A 21,911-nucleotide genomic window follows, 5' to 3' on the forward strand; every position below is an offset into this window, starting at 1 on the left:
GTGGTGTTCTGTTCTTAGCTTTTTTGGGCCTATCTTGGAGTAGCTGGTCTCTGGGTATTCATCTGGCCCTGTCGATATGTTTTTTTATTTCTCCTGGTGGGTAGGTCAGGTTTATGAATATATAGGAGAGATCTTGTAGGCTTCGATCTCTGTCAGTAGGATCAGAGCAAATGCCTAAGGGCTTGACTGTAAACAATGGATCTAGTTATGTGTGCAGGATGGAAGCTAGAAGGGTGTAGGTAAGTATAGCAATCAGTGGGTTTCCGGTAGAGCGTGGTACCGATCAGGCCATCCTTGATTTGTACTGTAGTGTCCAGGAAATGTATCTCTAGCATGGAGTAATCGAGGCATAAGTTGATGGTGGGGTGCAGGTTGTTAAAATCTCTGTGGAATTCTTCTAGAGTTTCTAAACCATGGGTCCAAATCATAAAGATGTCATCAATGTACGCTAAGTAGAGGAGTGGTAATAGGGGACGAGAGCTGAGGAATCATTCTTCCAGGTCAGCCACAAATATATTAGCATATTGTGGGGCCATGTGGGTGCCCATAGCAGTTCCATTTATCTGGAGGTATAAATTGTCCCCAAATTGGAAATAATTGTGGGTGAGAACAAAGTTACAGAGGTCAGATACCCAAGTGGCTGTGGTTAAATCAGGGATGGTATTCCTGATTGCTTGTAATCCGTCTTTATGTGGAATATTAGTGTACAGAGCCTCTACATCCGTGGTGGCAAGGATGGCATTGTCAGGAAGTTTTCCGATGTTTTGTAATTTCCTCAGGAAGTCAGTGGTATCTCAGAGATAGCTGGGAGTATGGCTGTGGTCTGAAGAAGTGAGTCTGTCCCACGAAAGCTCACCACCTAATAAATTATTTTGTTAGTCTTTAAAGTGCTATGTGACTGCTTTTTTTGTTTTGATAGTATATGGACTAGCAGGGCTTGCTCTCTGTTAGTTTTCTAGTGGTGTTTTATGCCCTCTAGTGGGTTTTAAGTTTATTGCAGTTATGCTTGGAGTGCTGATCGGTTTTAACTGATTACTATAACAGTATTTAGTCTGTGTAAAATGCATCCACTAGATGTAGTCCTAAGTATTATAGCCTACAAATTTAGAAGGATGCTCATTATGCCCTGTTTAATTCTTTCTGGCAGTTTTCTGTCACAGCCTAACCTTTGTTTCACATTTCCTTCTGTAGCAAATTTTAAATCCTAACACATACTTAGTATTAAGCAACCATGAAAAGATTGCTAGGAGAGAGCTTCATGCGAGTACTGTTATTGAACCAAAATAAACATTATACTTATATTGCACTTTTTTAAAAAGACTTTTTTGGCCTAATAAAGAATTGTAAGTGGAATATGCAGCACTGTCTCTGTTTGCCATTTAAATTTCAAGCATTACCTTCTTAGCACACATTATAGAAAATGCCAAAAATTATTTGTTTGGGTTGCAATGCAGAACTATGACTTCTCCATACTTGATTCAGGAGATCTCAGAGGTTCCACCTTAGACCCAGCAGAAAGCCAGTCCGAGGAGCCTGCATTAGGTTCAGAATGGACCGAAGAATGGCAATGTTAGCTCATGAAGCCACAAATATGTCTGCAATTTCTTGAAATGGGGCCACATCAGCAGAAAATAGCAGAGTAAATAATATATGATGTCCAGTCCTGACTGGTAGATACATGGATAGACAAAGATTGATCTATGAATGTATATTTACAGAAGACAGATTAATAATCGCACGTTACACCTGTTGACAGAATTCCTAATGCCCATGTTATCTAGGATCCCACAAATAGAGCTGTTAGTTTGTGAAAGATACAGTCCAGGCTCCCAGGTGTCTCATGTAAAACCATAAGAAATCACACGCATGTTTTTCAGAAAGATCTTTCATGTTCTTCAGAAAGATCCAGTATTCTATCACCATAAGGAGACAATCCATTAACTTGATATTGTCTCTTACAATGAGGAGTCAATACAGAACAATGGTCTATTAGTTGTTGAACTCAAGATTGAAGCCAAATTTCATCCAGTTCCTGATAGGAATTCATTTGATAATGCAGTTTTGACCTTTTGTGTGATATAGTTCAACTGACATACCACCAGTGCATATCTAATTTATCATAACCTTTTTCACTTCTAGTTTCTTGGATAACAAAGCAGAACACTTGTGACTGATATACGAATCAGTGATACTATTTTTGTTGTCAGCTACAGTATACAGTCTTGTGATGTCTTTTTGATATGTAACAAAATTAGGTAGAAAGTTAATACAAATAATGAGGACCAGAGCATCAGCTAAGGTATGTTCCACAATAAATAGGTTTATGTGTGGTGTAAGCAATTTTGATACAGAGACTTGCAAAAAAATTGCAACTGGAAAATGTGAAGAAGGCAAATGCACTCAGTGTTATAATTTATAAAACAAAAAGAGAAGTAGTAGCTAATATCTGAAAGTGTGGGATTTGTTTTGAAAAGTCACTGTGTAAATGGCTTCATGGGATTCCATCTTTGTTCTGTTTCAGCAACTTCAAGATCAAATTTGCGCAGTTTTAAAGTAACAAGGAAGTTTCGCGCTTTGCACTGCAAAGTTTACAAATCTTATTCTCTCATCACATCAGTTGGACTAGGAGGCAGGGACAACCAGTGCCTGCAGACTGGGGGAGATGGGAGAAGAGGAAGGAGAGCAAAATGAGGACAGCCACTTCAGCAGTGTTACTAAATATGCTCAGTCTATGCTGAGCAGAAAATCTGAGGTGCCTGAGACTCCACATGCCCCTCATATATCACCTCTGCAAAGTGCCCACAATTATTCCTCTCTTCTTCCAGTCCCTAGCTCAGGTTTTTACATCTTGGAGTTCCAGTCCTTTTCTCTTCCGGCTTCACTTGACAGAGCTATCCATCATATACTTAGTTATCTTCCTCCAAAGGTTTCTTTACTGGCTGTCCTTCCATTCTCCTATTTTTACCATCTATCCAGCCCACCTCAAATGTGTACTCTCCAGCATATCAATGACTGAGACTCCTAAATCCATCTTTCACTTATTTTTTCCATGCTAATTTTGTCTGTCTTCTGGTTGCCAACATTCTCATCCGCATATATTTTCTCTACTCTACCAGTGTCTTCTTTTTATCCGTCTCCATAAAACTCAATATTCCTAACCATTGAGCGGTCAGGAACAAACACACAGAGCCTATACTTTTCCTTTGTTTGTTACTTAATTGCTGGTCTCACAAAGCTCTTGCTGCTTTTTCACTGCTAGCCACCAGGCACTGGACTGTTCAGTTCTCCAGATCTCTCTCCAATGGTGTTAAGTTTACTTCCTAAGTACACAAAGGGGTGCAAAGGAGGGTGCCAGGCCCACAAAGGGGCTGTGACTTGGGGCAAGGATGCAGGAGGGAGAGCTGGGTTTTGGGTTGTGACCTGGGGCACGAGATTGGGGTGCCAGCTCTGAGGGGGTGCAAGCTCTGAGAGGGTGCAGGAGGTGGGGTGCAAAGGGTTTGGATTGTGACCTGGACAGAGGCGCAGTGAGACAGAACGTTGTAGGGAGGGGATGGAGTGCTAGGTGCAGGCTCTGTCCTATAGGCTCTTAAGTTAGATGTCTCCCAGTCAGCATCCAAATGGGACACCACATCGAAATAGGCGCTGCGAGGGTACGTCTACACGCCAAAGTAGCACACATCGAAATAAGGGTGCTAGGCACAGCTGCAGACAGGGTCACAGGGCGGACTCAACAGCAAGCCGCTCCCTTAAAGCCTGAGACTCCACATGCCCCTCTGAAAGGAGGGGCTAGTGTGGCCACAGCCTAAGTCTCTAAAATGTGGAGCCCATCTTATACTATTCTTTCTACCCACATCTTCAGGATCAGTGGTGGTATCTCTAGGCTTTAGCAAAAATGATTCCTCAAACCTAGAACTACAGTAGGTGTTTTAGTGTCCATCAGTGTAAAACACCATTTTATGTGTTGTTCTGGCCTGGTCATATAAAGCCACTAAAGAGTTCTTTTAGATTAAAAAAAAAGTATGGTCATTACCATCATTATGGAGGTTGTTCCAGGCTATAATATCACCAGCCTCCTTGGCTCCCCTCCATTAGCACTTCGTTTCTTACCCTGTAAATTTCAAGCCACTTCCTCCTTACCTTAAACACCACTGAATCTTGTCCTGACATAGACCTCTGGTCTCATTTCTGCCGATATTGTCTCCTGTCTCCCAAAGCCCTGCCTGCGTTTCTGTGTTCCTCATCCCTTCATCTCCTTCCCTTATTGTTTTCAGTCCCACCATGTGAATAGAAGAGTCTCCCTGCTTTCACCTACTTCTAACTCTTAGCTTTTAAATCCCTGCATAAAACATGTTTTATTCTTACCATATAGCAGCTTTCACATATTGCTTCTCCTGCAATATTATCCTACATCTTGCTTTCTCTTTGGTCTAGTCCTGTGGAGACTGTAAGATCTTTGGGATTGAGTATGTGTTTTGCCTATGTTCTGTAACACTATGTAAATGTATAGTCCGAAATAAGCATTTATTTGTAATTAATAACCCATGCAAATTAAAGAGCAAATGTACCTTAAGGGTATTTATCTCATGCTTGAACTCTGCAGGATTCAGTTGCAGATTTTGCCCTACAGTACAGCAAGCTACTGAATGTAGAGAACAGTCGTCTTTATAAACTGTCAGTAGAACTTCCTCTAGATAATTCTTAATATTGCAGTATTCCTCCTTTTACTAACAATTCAGTATCTAGCATCAAAAAGAGGTGTCTGCAAGTCCCAGCAAGTCTGTGGATTGCCAGGGTGTTTGAAAGAATGAAAAATAAATATTTAGATGGAGATCTTGGAACTGTGATTTAAGCACTAAAATAAAATGGAAATAATATACGCACATGCAGCATACAGACATACAGACGAATGTATATGTGTAAGAACTGGACTTTGCAAGTTATGCTGAAAAATAATTTCTAGCTAGTTTGACTTTAAATCTTAAGAATACTTAAGAATAGCTAATGTTTTAAAATAGATTTTGTTTTCTCTAACCCAGGTATGGTGACATGGTGCCGAAGACAATAGCTGGGAAGATTTTTGGTTCAATATGTTCCCTGAGTGGGGTCTTAGTCATTGCTCTGCCTGTTCCTGTAATTGTCTCCAACTTCAGCCGTATCTACCACCAGAATCAACGAGCAGACAAGCGCAGGGCACAAAAGGTGCGCTCTCACTTCCATCCCACACTCGTGATTTGGTGAGGAGTAGATAACAGATGGCTTTTTTATATGCTGCATGTCATCCAACAGAACATAATTTATTAATAGGAGGGCTGTTATACATCCATGACAGCAGGGCTCTAAGGCAAATTTATTCATTTAAAAGTACATGTCGGGGATTTTTTACACAGAAATTGCTCCTTTCTTTTGCTTAGTAATGTCCACACAGATTCACTGCAATGGGTACTTTAGCCTGCTTGCAGCTTGGAGGTAGAAACAGGCCTGTCAGCCACTGGTGAACTGCCTTGCTTCCTGATGTTCCCTTCAGATTTCTCTGCCTCCACAATGACCAGTGTCCCACCTCCCTGCTGGTTTCTCAGGAAAATTCTAAATGTATTTCAAATATTTGGACTCGGAGTTTGTTTCTCTCTGATTCCCTGCCATGTCTCAGGCTGTGTTTGCTTTTGGAGACATTGTCCTGTCAGCTCCCCTTCCCTTTCAGGGTGTTTTCTGCTCCTGCAGGCTTCAGGGACAGAGCTAAGCCAAGAAAAGGGAGAGGCAAAAAAGGGTCTGTCTCTCCTGCTCTTCCGTACTATACAGTGTCTTGTTAAGGAATTCGGCCAGCTCTGCAGGAAGAGAGCAGTTTCCCTCATAGACCCATCTGGGCAAGGTCAGCATGTCCCACCCTGCCCTGAGTTGGATAGGAGCCAAGCAGGAAAGGAGAGGCCAGCTGTGCTGAGCAAGATGCAACCCAGGCCCAGTGGGGTTTAACTTGGCCCTCTGCCTCGGCAGAAAAGATGTCTGGCAGGACTGGGCAAGAACTGAGTCCAAGGCAAACAGACACCCCCAGAAGGAAGTGAAGCCAGAAGGGCAAAGCACCAGATGGAAGATTATGTCTGACTTCCCATCATCTGCACCACCAGCCGGAGATTAATTTGTAATGAAAGATGTACTGGGGCTCAAGCAAGTAGTGCTGGGGGTCAAGCTTTTTTTTTTCTTTCATAGCTGATTTGGCAAGCCCAGGGGAGCAGGGTGCAAGCCCTGATACAATTTAAGTACTTCCACCTGCCATGTTTCTCACTGCAGTGTCCAGCCACCTTCTCCCCTTCTGCATTCCACTGAGTTGCAGAGGGAGGGTTCCAGACACAGCATTAGCTGCGAACTCCAGGGTGATCATCATCATCATCATCAGTAACCATAGGCCCAGCGCTCATTGGTGTCTGATGCCTCTCTCTAACTCATGTGGATCCTGTTCAGTGGAGAGGAGTGAAGCTTCTGGGGAACCCATCCTTGAGCTCCGTAAGGAGCCCTTGTGTGGAATGGGAGACAAAGAAGCCCAGCCTCGTGGAGGACAGGGGTATCACTAGTAACCTGAATATTTTCAGAGAAATCTTTGCCCAATTTTACCTGAAAGAGTGGCCTCTCACTAGATAGGCATGCAAGCCCAGTCTGATACTGTCTCCACTCTCTCCCTTGAACATAGAAACTCTGAGATCTGCGTCACACAGGTATGTGGGGCTCTGGTCTTTGGATCAGACCCCAAGACGAATTCATTCCCAGTTGTCTTAGTGATTCCATGGTATCTTTATGGAAATACAAGGCAATTCAAGGTTATCAGAACACTTGCCTGACAGTGCTGGCTCCTGGCACAGCCTGTAGAAAGGCTGCAGAGACCCTCAAGTGACATCAGGCCACCGAAACCAAATAAATTAGAAAATATGACTGTCATCTGTCACCCGAAGTGACAAGCAATACTAGCACTGTGGTGGGGAATGGGATTCTCATCTAAACAACAAGAGGTCTTGTGGCACCTTATAGACAAACTTATATCTTGGACCATAAGCTTCTGTGAACAGAGACCCACTTTCTCAGTTATCTGTTAGTCTATAAATTGCCACAAGACCTTTCATTGTTTTTGCAGGTACAGACTAATACAGCTACCCCTCTGATACTTTGATTCTGATCTGTTTCACATTGGTACATGGGATGTGCATATTTGGAATTAGAGGCAGAGACAAGTCAGTTCCCAGCTATCTTGGTGATTGTAATGAGCATTACAAACCTCATCCTGAGCTTAGGGAGAAGAACACCTTCCCTCTTCACTGGTAATCAGCTCCCACAACTGCCAGTCCTGGGGACATGCACCCACAGATGTGACCAATAAAGTAAATAAGTCCAGCTACAAAGGACAATAGGGAGGCAAGGAGGAAGAAGGGCCTGAAAGAGGGGAAGAGTAACAGCCCCACATCAGGCTGTCCCTAAGAAACTGAGCCCTGGAGCTTGAGGGCCGATAGACTCACTTAGGTCAAGATCAGGACAGAAATCCCAGGCCCCCGGGGCAGCACAACCAATGTGTCCCCCTGTTTCCCTCCCACAGCCACAAGTCACCACTTGCCCAGGGGAAAGCTGAGTGTCACCCCTCAATCAGAGAAACCCCTGGTTGGCCACAACTCCAAAGCCCACCTGCCTGGAGGCCCCTCCCATCCATCTACCACCCCAGCCATCCCTGCACAGCTCTACGCCCTGCAGTCCTGTGCCCAGCTCAGCTCCTTCCCTTCTCTGCCCCCGAGAAGAGCCCTGCCCAGCTCTGCCTGAGTGTTCCTGTACCCAGCGTGGCCCCTTCCCCTCTCTTCCCCCCGCATCCCACCTTTGCTCCCCTGCAGTCTTGTGCCCCCTTCCCAGCTGGGTTCATCTACCCTGCTCAGCTCCCGCTCCCCGCAGTCTTGTGTCAGGCTCCACTGCAGAGCTCAGTTCCCTCCCTCTGTTCCCAGCCTGGATCCCTCCAGCTCAGCTCCACCCTCGGTTCCCAGCCCCACTCTCCCCTCCATTTCCAGCCCCATTCTTCCTTTCCCACTCACTCACGTGGTGACAACCTCCATGCTCCACTCCTGCCCTGCAGCTCCACAGATACAAGCTCTGTGGCTCCTACCCTGCTGCTACAGCAGCACTATTTAAAAGGACCTGGGCAGGACTGCCACTGTGACTCTGGCAGTGGCAGCCTCAGGCCCCCTTAAGTCCACTGAGCCCCAATGCAAATGCTCCTTTCTTCGCTCCCTGTCAGCAGGCCTTATTTAGGTTGAGAGTTTATGAGCAGGCCTAACTGTAGGTGAACTGGAGAAAGTTGGGATCCCGAGAGAGACTGCACCAAGTAGAACAGCTAGAAGAAATATAATGGGACACATTATGGAAGGATGAGGTGATTCCAAGTCAATAGAAGTCTCCTTACAATTCTGGCTTCTACCAGACACTATAGGGGTCATATGGCAAGTGAAAGAAGTCTACAGACAAATATTTTGTTGCAAGTGGAAGATAAAAAGAGTTCAGTAAGGAGCTGCCTTCTGTTGCGTCAGAGCTATCTGCAGGCCGCCCAGCCAGCCATATCTGGAGTTATGCTCCAGCTGGGTGCCACCTTCTTTCAGGTCGGACGCTTTAATTAAATGAATTCACTAGACATAGTCCAGAAGAAGTACCTGAGGAGCAGTTCAAGTACTTCAGGAATAGCTTTTATCCTGTTCTCATTCTCAAAGAATGGGAATTACACATGACGTGAATGAAATTATCCATCATCTATTTCAAACCAGAGCTTTTCAAGCCATTCTATTTCTAGCCTCAGAATCTGGGACAAGCAGAGCAGGGCCCTGTCTGGAACATTTCAATAAGTTACTAAAAGAGGCTTGTCTTCAAAGCAGTCCCGTTTTAACCCTCCTGAAACAATTCTTACATTTTGCAGAGGAATGGCAACATTTTTCTTTCTCCAACCTCAGGCATTACTATTTGATCCTACCTGTATTTACCAGGCCTCTTTCCAGGATCATGGCAGCAATAATATTGGCTTTACGGTAGAAGGAAATTGCTCATCAAGAGAGAATTGCAGCAAATGCACAGTGCAATATGGTTCCTGGATTATTTTGTAATCAAGACAAACAAGACACATGGGACTTTCAGGGACAACAGTCCTAGGTCTGAACTAAAGATGGGTACTGTCAGGTGTCATTGGTCTCAGAAGAACATTAGGAGAAATAGCTCACTTACACTATGTCCTTTTGGTAGGCTGGTGATCAGCACCTTTGCATGTTGAAATAGTAAAAATACTCCGTGTCTTGTCTCTGTTAGGACACAGGATGCAGGAATCGGTGCATGGTATCTTGCAAACCTTGCAACGTCAGTGACATGTCTTACTAGTTTACAGCATTCCCCAGGACAATACAAAAGACAAGAATGAGACAGCAACAAAGGCAATGTTCATGCTTTTCTTCCTATAGAGACTGTCTTTCTGGCATAATTAAGCTAGCATTTCAACTTTAGGGCTGGGTCTATCATGGCAAGTTCTTTCAAAAAATCTTTCGAAAGAAGGAGGCTGTTTTGGAACATCCCATGGAGTGTCTACACAAAAAGTGTTCTTTCAAAAGCAAATTGAAAGAATGCAGCACTCCTTTCAAAAGCACTCTTCCACTCAAAAGAAAGCAAGCATGGGTAGACGCTCCGTGGGCCCTTCTTTCGAAAGAGCAGTCCTCCTGGCATCTGAGTTTTTGATCCCTGGCCCGTTCTTTTCAAAAGAGCAAGGGCTGTGTGGATGCTCTCTCTCAAAAGAGCAGCTCACTCTTTTGATCCGCTTTTTTGTGTGTGGATGCACTCTTTCAAAAGAAGTTCTTTCGGAAGAGATCTTCCAGACGGGCTTCTTTCAAAAGTTCTCTGTAGTGTAGAGAGAGCCTAGATATTTCTGTTTCTCAGAAGAGGTGTACAATTGCAAGACTAGACCTGCGTCTGGGACCAGACAGGTTTAAAATGGAAACTTGGATCAAATGATTATTGCTCTCATGGACCTCAGAGGAGAAGTCAACAAACTGAATGTATTCTGCTGGCTGGTACAAAGACAATAGTTTATGCTTCACTTGTTTAACAGGATAGTTAGCCTTGCAGTCTTCCAGAAGGATTCTACTGTGGGTGTGTATTAGAGTCCAGGTTAAAATGTCAAGTCCCTGTATTGTGTTGTCTGCATGGTTAAAGAAAGGAAGTTTTGTACAGTTATCAACCCTACCCATACTCCAGTGTTGCAAGATCTTAAAGAATAATAATGGCCTTATTGGGTCACACCAATGCTTCTTCTAGTCCAATATGCTGTTTTGTAGTAGTGGCCACTCCAGATGCTTCAGAAGGAATGAACAGAATATGATGCATCCCACATTATCTAATCACAGTTTATGGCAGTCTGAGTTTGTGGATACGCAAAACATACATTTGTGTTTCTGACCATTATGTATGTTTCTTTCAAACGTGTTGCTTATTAATTTGAATGGGCGACTCTTGGCTTTTGTGTTATTTAAACAGGTAAATAACACTTCCTGCTGCTTTGTCTACTATACATGACTTTATAGATCTTTCTTATACCTCCTGCCCCTTAGTCATCTCTCTTTGAAACTGAATAATCCCAATGGTTTTAATCTCTCCTCATATAAAAGTTATTCAATATACTTAGTATTTTCTTGCCCTTCTTTATACCTTTTCCTTTTTTAATTTATTTTTTTTGAACAGGGGCAACCAGAATTGCGTGTGGTATTAAAGTTGTGGGCATACCATGGATTTATGTGGTGGCATTATGATACTGTATTTATGACTTATTATCTATCCCTTTCCTAATTGTCAACGTTCTCCCTTTTTTAATGATTTTCCATCCTTCTCTTAACTTTTTTGACTGCTGCTGTGCATGGAGCAGATGTTTTCAGAGACCTATCCACAATGACTCCAAGAGCTCCTTTTTGGGTAGTAACAACTAATTTAGATCCCCAACATTGTATATGTGGGATTACGTTTTCCAATATGAACAACTTTGCATTTATGAGCAAGCCTGCTCCAATGCCACAGCAGCTGGTCCCTACCCCAAACAATTGCCCGCAACTCCATAACACCCCCAGACCTCCTCACCTCCCATCCTCAGCAGGTGACATGGTCTGATCCTTCCTTTCCTGACATCTGGAGCACATGTTGTCTTGGCTGCCCACTGCCATGCTGCTGCTCCAGCTTTCCTGGTCAGTCTGAGTGTTGCTAGGTTTGGGAAGGCAGTGTCTTCTCTAGCCTATGTCGCACACCACCCATGGAGGTGTTGTCATATATCCTACCATTACAGTGGGTTTCTCAATGGCTCTGTTCTCCAGTCAGGTGAGGTTATTTTTAACGGGAGATTTCTCCAACGAGGTCCAGTACTCTACTTTTAGATAGTCCTCTCATTACTGTGATAACATTCATTCCCTAAGTTAATTCAATATATTTTCCTCCTTTGGGTTTAGCATCAAAGCCCAGTCCTAAGGATCACTGCCTGGCCAAGGACAGAGTAGTCATATTTCCTGCACATGATCATCAGTACATGAATTTTTCAAATTCTGTGTATGGGTCATCCAATCATAATCAACATTAATTCCTTACTTTGGCAGTAACCTTCTCCATATTTTGGAAAGGAAAGTTGGAAGAGATATTTCTATGTCATCTATTTAATTTTTGATGTTCCCTTTAAGAGAATGATCCTGCTTTCCTCGCTGAATGCACACTGCTAGTAAAATTCCATTGTACCAGATCAGTGGGCAATAGTATGAATATGTATCCATGCCTATGTGAAAATATTCTTCAAGTAATAACGACCACAGATATGACCCATCCCAGAGACTAACATATAATCTAGAATAAAGATGAAAAGTGATGTCCAAGTACTTGGGCAGAATTTACATGTTCTGCAGAAGAAGAAATTGTTTTGATTTTTCTTCAGAGTATAATTATCACAATCTGCAATTTAGGAAAGTAGATTTGAACTATCCTGGCTGTGAAACTTAACTGGAAGGAACTTCAGCAGGTGGGGCAGCTACCAGTGACAGACAGGTGTGGTTCCACCCCTAAACTGGAAGCAGGCTGCAGTATCCATTGTGCGGGATCTGCAAACTTTATTACTTATAGGACACTTTTATTTAGACACAGGTTTTCCTGTTCTGTTCTTTTGTAGACTCATGGGTCGAATGTTACCAGTCTTACAATAATAGTATACGCTTCTTTTTTCAGTGGACCCAGCATTTCTCCCGGAATATCCTCCACATTTCCCATCTCTTCTTTTGCTTCACCTTTTGTATGGCTATGCATGAGCCCCTTTGCTATGTTTAATGTCCTATCAGCCAAGAAAATCTCAGAATTTATCTACACTGGTCCCTAGATATCCAGAAGAGCCCTTAATTGCCAGCTCAGTGAGCACTTTCTCCCCAAAAGGGCATTTCACAATTCCTTAATGAAGTGTCCAAAGAATTAACTGGTCTGATGAATTAAGCCTGAGGTCTTTCATATGTTTGTGATCTGCTAAGGCTTTTACACTCCTACACAGCAACTTTTATCCTGCAGATCAACTGATCTCTTATTTTACGTACTGACTGTGTACATTATGGATCTAGCTGTCAAGTTATGAATAACTTTAGATACTATGGAAGTACAGCTAGCTCTGTAAAGTGCAACAACTACTTAACAGCATCCAGCATTTCAGAACAGACCATTTCCCTTAGAGCACATTGCGGGCTAACATAATTTTTAAACTAAGTGAAATGTCACCTTCATTGGTGTTACCAAAATATAACTGATGCAAACATTCTGCACCAATTTTTTTAATGTGGCATGGAAGCATGTTAAGCTTGTGCTCAGAGAGCAATCATTTATCAAAATGCCATCTTTTAAATTCAGGGTATCTATTTGAATGTGCTATCAAAAAGAAAAATGGTAGGACTGAAGAAATCTCTGAATCTTATGTAATTTCAGATCCACTAACTGTGCAAACAACACTTCTGTCTTCACTGAGCGCTGGTGTCATTTAAATTAATGTCAGCCATCTAAAGTAAATTATGTTCAATTATTGGAAAACTGTAAAGCAAACCAAGGAATATTGGCTTGAATTCTCAGATAGACGAAAATGTAAATTACTCATAAACCATTTTTAAGGCCACTTTACACTACCAGAATGATATAACAGGGCCTTAATGGAACTGAGAATTCAGACTCTTTTATCCATTTGTTCTTGAATTCACAAAACACATTCAGGAAGTGATACTCATCCCATAATGGTTCAGGAGCCAAATTTGTGATCAGCATTATCCAAAAGAGCAACATGGGAATTCATTGTTTCCTTTACTGTTTTATATTTATAATTCTCACAGCAAATGCTAAAATATTCTGATTGGACAATAATAGAAGCAGAGCATTTTAATGTCATATGCTGCAAAGAGTCACAAGAGACACTTGCAGCATGAGCTACAGTCTGAGTATCACTGCATTAAGTTCTCATCTTTACATTAGAAAATCATGATGGTACAGACTAACCACTAACTGGAGAATTTGTAGTTTCCGTAGCTATAGGAGAGAATTTATGATCTTGGTGGCCAGTAGACTGGACACAACACTATTAATATAGCATTATGTGCTATTAAAAACTTATTAAAATTAATCAAATATATCACTTGGTAATCTGATAGAGCTAATTTCCAGTGAATCATAAGAAACTTCCATATTGCAGAGTTCTTACCATGGAATAGCATTAATATAACTATATTGTGTTCTTATGGTACACGTACGGAATTCAGGGGACTAACATTAATTCAAAAAATAGAAGAAAAGAAGAAAGCTCAAAAGAGATGTTTGGAATCTTTGTCATCATGGAGAAAGAAACTGGAGACCCATAAGAATGACAGCTGACGGCCCATTTGTTGGACAGTGTCAGCTAAAAAACTAAGGTGGAATTTTCCCAAAGCAGCTACAAGAGCCTTCCTTGTTAAAATATTTTGTCCTTTTCTCAAAGACTGCAAAAATTCATACAGCATTCACAATTTGCAGAGGATGGTTTTCTGTGGAAGAGTTTAATCCTCATTCTTTTTCCGGGCACTACTGCTCAAAAGGAGAGTTGGAAGGAGTTCACACTGGCTGAAAAAAAAAGGAGTACCTGACCAAACATTTTGGTGGCAGGCATTAATGGAAAAATGCTCTCCTCCCTTCCTTCTATGACGTACGCAAGCCATCCATTATCCACCTAGCATGTCTCGGGGACTAAACATATATTGTACTTCTATTCATTCACATTAGCAAATTCTGTCCAAAGCAGGGACATAGAAACCGCTTGGAAAAGTTCCATTTCTCACACAATGTTATATAATCATTACAGCTATGTCAATTGTAAAAAGAGTCAGCAGGAATAATTACCAGGAAAGCCAGCAGTACTTACTAGACATATATTTGCTTGGCAATCCACCTGAAAATGAGGGGAGCGTGGTATGAAAAAGCTTTTCTACTGTTCCTTCAGGCTGAAACACAGCATAACCACCATATGGGAGACTTGAACGTGGGATCTCTGAAGTTGGTGTTTGAGCTGCTGGAGTTTGAGCTAAAAGCCAGTTGATGCTCAGCTAAGGCTATAGAGGAGAGTCATTTGTTCTCTGTGTAAACGGTCCAAGTGCCACTACATGGGACAGTAAGCCACAATCCTAGGTGTGTGGGTTACAACAGCACCAGGGATTCTCCATTACATAGAGTACCAGTATTAATGCTCTCTTTGAGTACATCTATACTTACCGGAAGAGCAACCCTGATCTGACAGGAAGATCTTCTGTGGTTTGGTTTAGTGCACCTAGTGGGAACATGCTGCCTTGAACCATTAGTGCTTGACAGTCTTCAGTCTCATGAGGAGTAAGGGAGGTCAATGGGAGAGTTTCTCCCATCAACCTCCCTCTTTGAGGACAGCCTGGTAAATTCATCTTAGGTACATTGATTCTGGCTACGCAATGGTTGTAACTGGAATTGCATTTCTAAAATGGACTTTCAGTAGTAGTAGTAGTAGTAGTATAGACCTGCCTTTAGTCGTGAAGTGACAGGGCAAAAATACAGAGGTGCCACTGTACTGAGTGATAGTTCAGTCATATTTTCCTTTCCCTCCACACACTATAGTAGATGGCCGCTTATGATCCCATTTTTTGTGACCCACTCATTTATGCAGCGGTCACCTTTTTACTCATCTCTGTTCTTTCATCGTGTAGAATACTCTCTGTGAACTGCTGTGTTCAAATGCTCCTCACTCGGGCTCGCACTTGCCAACCCAATGCACCACTTAGAAATGTTCTCAAATACTCGTTGGCAAAAATCTCTGTTTTGCTTTACATCTGCCAGGCAGGTTGAGTATGGCAGCAGGAAGACCATTGTCCTGACAATGAATGGGAACACAGATGAAGAATTAGTTTTTAACATTTTTAGCCTGCTATCCTCCCTCAAATGTTGAACCAAAAGATATGGCATTCTAGAAGGTGGCTTTACTGGGATCGAGCTGAATGATTTACACAAGCAGTTCCCTCAGAGAATTCTGTTGTAATAGACTTGAGGACCAAAAGCTATGAGATGTGTTATTTTTTGTATTATCATAGCACATAGGCACTCCAGTCATAAAGCTCCTCACCTACTGTCCAATGACATCCAGTATTTGATAGTGTAATTGCCCTCAGCTAGGCTTGAACCTAGGACCTCAGGAGCTTCGTGCAGGTGCATCTACAGCTTGAGCTAAAGGTCAGCTGGCTCTCAGGTTATGCTGAGAGGACACTTATTCTTTCCTCTGTGACATGGTCTCAGTGCTACTGCCTGGGACAGTCAACCACACCTAAGTGTGGGGGTTACAACAGCTTTCAGAGCTATTTCTGCCCTGCCATAATTCCTTTACCCATATGCACTTTTCAATGCCTCTCTGTTATAGAAGGGAAAAAGCCCATTATCAAAAATATATATAATTTTCCTGTCCTTGGTTGTAGGTTTTTTTGGTGCTAATAACAAGGAGATTTTTTCCTATTTTTACAAAGACCCACAAGTGTGGAAGAAATTACAGTATCAGATGTTAGCATGGGACTTAGATTTTTATTTTGGCTTTTATCTATACAAGTTACCATCAATGTATAGATCTGAGCTTGAATAAGCATGTCTTCCATGCTGATAATTTTGCAGCCTTGTCTTAGACAATGCAATTTTCCAACCTTCTCCATGAAAATGTATTGCCTTACAATTTCTTGGCTGACCTGAGCCTTTAATAATTCAGTTGTGGGGAGGGTGTGGAGACACCAGGAGCAGTGAATTACTTATCTTTTAGGGCAGGAGTGTGCAAAGTGGGGGGGGGCATGAAATTTTTTAGAGGGGGGCACAGCAAAGTCCTGCTCCTTGCAGCTCCAATGTCATTAATGGGACAAAACCAGCTCTGCGGGAGAGAGTACGGGTGAGGCATGTGCCCCAGCTGCTCTCACTCACGATGGGACACTCCCCCCCCTGCACACCGGGGAGTACAGGCACCACCGCTGCCTCTTCCCAGCCCGGCACCCGATTCCACTCCTGCCCCATGCATGGGCAGAGCCCAGCATGCAGCCTTCCCCTGCAAGTCCTCCAGCTGCCTTTGCACTGCCATTTGTTGAGCAGTAGGGGCTGGCTCCTCTGTCCCCTCCTCACACGGTGTGGCCACACTCAGGTAAGTGGTGGTGCACCAGCAAAACTGCTCCTATCTCTGCTCCAACCCATACTGCTGCTCCTACTGTAGGGTGTCTCCCAGCAGGGCACTGAGCTGGGGAGGAGGGGCTGAGCGTACAGTGTGGAGGAAAGAAGCCCCTTTAACTTGGCTCCCCAACATTGGACTTGTGTGTATTGTGGGGATTTTTAAAAGCTCACCCAGACCAATGTTCTCTCTTATATTTCCTAAACACATGCACCCCGTCCTCTACCACCAAAGGTGTGCAGTGTGTCACTTTCAGTGCTGCTTGCTTCCTGGGCCGTCTGGCAGGGAGGGAAGCCCTGCAAATTACAGGGATGAAAAGTGGGACCCAGCGTAAAAAGTTTGCTCACCCCTGTTTTGGGAATGATTGGAAGCCCATTAAATGCAGTGAACAGGTTTCTGTTCACTTCACTGGGCTTGTGATCAGGCTCCCTGCAAGGAACTTTTTCTAGAGGTTAAACATTAGAATGAAAGTCAGACTGTCTGGTTCCTGGTTCTGTCACTGATTAAGTTCACCAGTAAAATGGACATCATACTACTTACCTATCTAACAGCGGTTCTCTAAGGCTTAAATAATGCAGCATTAGTTGGAGCATTTGGAGATGTTTAGTTGGAAAATGCATCATTATTATTACTATTATTCCAATATGTAGATCTATTGGATAAGATATTCTCATTTGCTGTCATCTTTTAATACATATTCATGACATGCTGAGAGATGCAATAAGGCAAATAATAACAATAGAAAGTGACACTACATACCACTGGCTACAGGGAAAAAACAAAGATGTAAATATTGTGACTCATATCTAAAATGCTTATTAGTTAAATCTAGTGATCTTTCCTCTCTAATGATTAAAATGAAAAATAAAACAAAAGTTTAATGACTTGAATTAGTAAATTATGGAATTTAACTTTAACAAAACCATGTTGAGCCTTTAATACTAATCAGCAGTCCCAAAACTTTTAAACACACCCTTAGTCTCCAAGTACATATGTTAATCCATCATTTCATTCTGTAATACTGGTACAGGTCCTCTTTAAGTCTAAAGAGCCATACTATCACTGTCCCATGCAGGGGGCATCTGAGTAGTTCCTTCTTCGATGAATGAACTTTCTGGCTGAAAGAAGTAATTTTTAATATTAATGTTAGTAATTAACATCATGCATCCTGCTCTGACCTCTCTCCACCCCCAAATGCAATGACACTAGCCTCCAGAGCAATGCCTCTGGGGGGTGCCCCTGGAAGGGACCAGATTGTGGAGAGGAGTATGTTGCAAGTCATTTCTTCTCTTCCACTCTGCATGACCAGGTTCCACTAGGTTTTACTCCCCTCTGCTCACGTTGATTGGAGCACAGGTTCCTAAGTGAGGCTCTCTTGAAAACTGATTTCTGGGTACTGTAAATGGTAAAACAAAATATTATTCCAAACAGGCTGCAACAACATAATAAAAGATGGGGCATGGCCCTTTCGCATGTTCTGAGGAGTGTTATTTTTTTAACATTGTGATAAAAATAGTAATGGCAACACAAAAAGCCTATGAATCTGCTGTCTACAATGGTGCATGAATGAAGCGGCCAGTTTCAGAGCAAACATCTCAGTCTGATGTTACATTCTGTCATTTGATCTCACCAACCCCGTAACAAATGCGAACTCCTAGATCACTGTAACAGTCTTATAGTGGTGTCACAGAGAGTCCCGTTGGTCTCTCCAGTCTATCTTGCTACCTAAAGCTGGATTTAGGGATAAATATTCATTTGCATCAAAAATCACGAAATATTCAGGTTGCTTTCAGTCCCCAGTCACTAACCCCAGATGAATTTATTTCTAGATCTTATGCCAAAGACAATGCATGTGGTCAATCATGTAATTAACTGCATATTTATTAACTAGGAAAAAGAAATGAGTTATTTACAGCTTAAAGCAAGCGCTCATATATGTAGTTTGTGGTTCAAAAGATGTAGCAATATGTAGCAATCTATCAGCAGTGAATGTCTTTTTGGAGTTTTACCCAGGCCAGCCCTGAGGATCTCCACTTCCTGTTTCTCAGTGACAGCGAGAGCTTGGAAAAAAGCAAACAACAGAGGGTAAATCTTCATGTTAACTGTTTTTATTTCCCTCTTCCAACATTCGGACTGGGACGAGGCCTTCTGCACATACTGCTTCATGGATGGATGGGGACAATCAATTGTCCTACAATGGTCCACTTAAGTTTTAATAGTCCTCCCAGATGGGCAGGGAGAGCAAGTCTTCCAATCTGAGCTCACAAGTTCAGAGCAGGCATTTTTACAGTTATAATACAAACATATGTTTTACATTGTAGTACACCTCACTAGTCTGATACACTATCATCCATCAACTTCCATACCCCATCATGATTTTAGTTAGCCAGATAGTCACTTATCAGGTGTGTGGCCAAGTTTCCCAGTGGTCCCATGAAGTTGTTTACAGCCACCAGTCCTGGCTCTCAGTGTTCTGTGCTGTTGTGTAACAGTAATTTACCACTGCATTTCTTCAAAGAGCCCAGTAAGCAGTGGAAGTGTGGGTGATGCTGCTAGACAATATTGACCACCCATGGTCTGGCAAATTCTCTCTTTTGGCACCAGTCAGGACTAAGGGTGTCTGACTAGAGAGATTCAGCCTGTATGGAATACAGGCATTACAAGCAAGATTAATGGATGACACAATTTACAACAGTTTCATTTAATTTAAACACTAAAATTGCATGCTTATAAAAAGAATAACTCTTTTGAACAGAACTAACCTGCATGTGAGCTTATTTGGTTTCCAGCTATGGGAGTGTCTGTTCTTAGCTAATGCCTATGGCTTTGGCCAGAGCTGGCGTTTGGTTGACCAGCATCATACCTGTAACCATGTGTCACATGCTGCAAGCAGAATTGTCTCCATAGTTGCCTTCCACTGTATTTCTTGGATTCATTGGTTGCCTGCTGAGAAGACTCTGTTCCCCTTTGACAGTGTGATGCAGAAAAAGAAGAATCTTCTCATGCTTCAGAGCTGATCCAGATCATTATTGGAGATGATCTTTGGCGAATGTAGTGATCCTGTTGTCTCCGCCCATGTACACTGTTCCAGAATATTTAATCATATTGTACTACTAAGGGTGCAACAGTTAACACATTGGTTTATTCTATAATGCCTGAGAAGTCCTATCCCCTATTTTCTGCAAACTTAAACTGAGTCAATATTACAAATGGAGAAAGTCTATTTGCCTCAAAACAAAACACTGAACATGGCTCTTCTTTCTACTGCAGTAGGTCAGAGCTCTTGATTTGAGCTTGTCTCCTGCTGCTGAAGTTGCAGTTTGCTAAATGATTGTTCTGTGCTTGCCCTTAGGGAACCAGAAATCTTTGGGTTGAGCATGAGCACGTGGTCAAACGCCCTTTGCTATATACAGGGAATCAGCCATAAAAATTCCTGAAATAATTGTACTAAGGACTCCAAACTTTCCAAGAAGTCACAGAAAAGTCTTTCATTGACTTCAGTTTTCTATTATTGTTGTTCTCAAAATATTTTCTTTAAACGTCAGGGCTGCAGCTACATTGCATTCCCCTTTCAGTGGAGAAATGCAAAGGAGAGAGATTGAAAATGCAAATGCAGCACTGGTTTACAAATCTTGCACCTCGTTTGCATAATCTCAGTGATCTCATTTCAGGAAGAGACTTTTCCGAAAGCAAAAAGAGCTATATAGACAGGGTTCCTTTGGGGAAAAAAAAACTGTTTTTGAAAGAACCCTTCTTCCTGAAGCAAAATAGTGTATGACTGGTATTAAATAGCTTTATACAAGTAAGCATAAACAAGATTTAACAAATGCTTTGCATCCAGCAGAAGGCTTTAAAAAGGGCTAGCAGGAGTTCAGCAATTTAGCTTCCCCATTTACTGAGGCCTTTCTATCTCACTCTGTTAGACATATGTTTCTCTGAGAATCAGAAATATAATGTTCCCTTGGACCATTGACCGTTCTTTTGAGAAACTTTTATCTGAAGGGTTAAAAATGACATAGGTTGACATGGAAGCAATATTCCTGATGGGTAGGATAAATATAAAGATGGCATGAGCAAGGCCACAGAAAAAAATATGACTTGCCTAATATTGTGTGATTGTGTAGAAATGTTTAACCAAATCTTTGTTCCAATTAGCAACTTTTATTTCTCTCCATCATTCAGCAAGCTAATTTTCACTTTAACTGGGAAAACACTTTGTTGATTTGTTGCACCCGAATGACCATCACTTTAGTGATTTTAACAGTGGTATTCATAAACAACACATTCCAATTAGCTGTTGTCTGTAAACAGACTAATGAATACAAGGAGAAGTGTCACCATTTCTTTTGTCTCCTTCTTTGCACAGAAAGCCAGACTTGCTAGAATTCGAGCAGCAAAGAGTGGGACTGCTAATGCTTACATGCAGAGCAAACGAAATGGCTTACTGAATAACCAGCTTCAGGTAATATACTTATGTAATCCAGCTCCAGAATAGCTGCTTAATAATAGCACAGCTGGCATTTATTCTATTTAGCCTCAGGACTAGTCAATCTGTCTCTATGGCTACATTCACACTTCCATGGAAGTTTGACCTGCTCCGGGTCAAGCTCCTGGAGTTTCACTTTGCGCACACACAAAATGATGCTTTCAGGAGGTCAAAGTTAACCCCTGAACTCCTCACGAGAGGTGAGGAATAAGGAATGGCAAAAGCAGAAATGCTCCTGTCAGACTTCCGCTGTGTAAACAGACGCGGAATTCGACCACAGATAAATTGATTTTAGCTGCACAATTGGCATAGCTAAAATCACATATCAGTGGTCGACTTCTGTGTCTAGTGTAGACATAGCCTGTGAGTAACTACGCATAGAAGTAGGTTAAAGAAGGCCAAATTGAGTAAATGTTGTTAAAGAAAGATTATAAGATTGGGTGAAATTGTATAAAATAAGAGAGGATGGAATGATACACAAATTCAAATACATTCCAACCTTGAACAAAAGATTGGATCAAATAAAAAATCCAGAGTTAGCACTATGGCTGCATCTATGCTACGAACTTACTTCAAAGTTAACTTTGAAGTAAGCTGCTACTTCAAAATAGCTTGCAGAGCATCTACACGAACTTTCCCTTACTTCAAAGTTAACTCCTGGCAGCCTTGAGCACGTGCTAGGGGGGCTGTTCGGAGAGGCCC

At 42.2% G+C, this 21,911-nt stretch overlaps 1 protein-coding gene across 2 annotated transcripts in view; it reads left to right on the forward strand.

The window, feature by feature from the left end:
- Window positions 1-21,911, forward strand: part of KCND2 (potassium voltage-gated channel subfamily D member 2) — a 458,315-nt gene that overhangs the window by 422,541 nt on the left and 13,863 nt on the right. For both annotated transcript variants that reach the window (XM_074984101.1, XM_074984102.1), the window contains exons 2-3: window positions 5,037-5,199; window positions 21,090-21,185. In XM_074984101.1, coding sequence (XP_074840202.1) covers window positions 5,037-5,199; window positions 21,090-21,185 — 259 coding nt within the window. The remainder of the gene's footprint in view (window positions 1-5,036; window positions 5,200-21,089; window positions 21,186-21,911) is intronic.

Source organism: Carettochelys insculpta, chromosome 1 (genome assembly GCF_033958435.1).
Source record: "Carettochelys insculpta isolate YL-2023 chromosome 1, ASM3395843v1, whole genome shotgun sequence".
Classification (NCBI taxonomy): Eukaryota; Metazoa; Chordata; order Testudines; family Carettochelyidae; genus Carettochelys; species Carettochelys insculpta.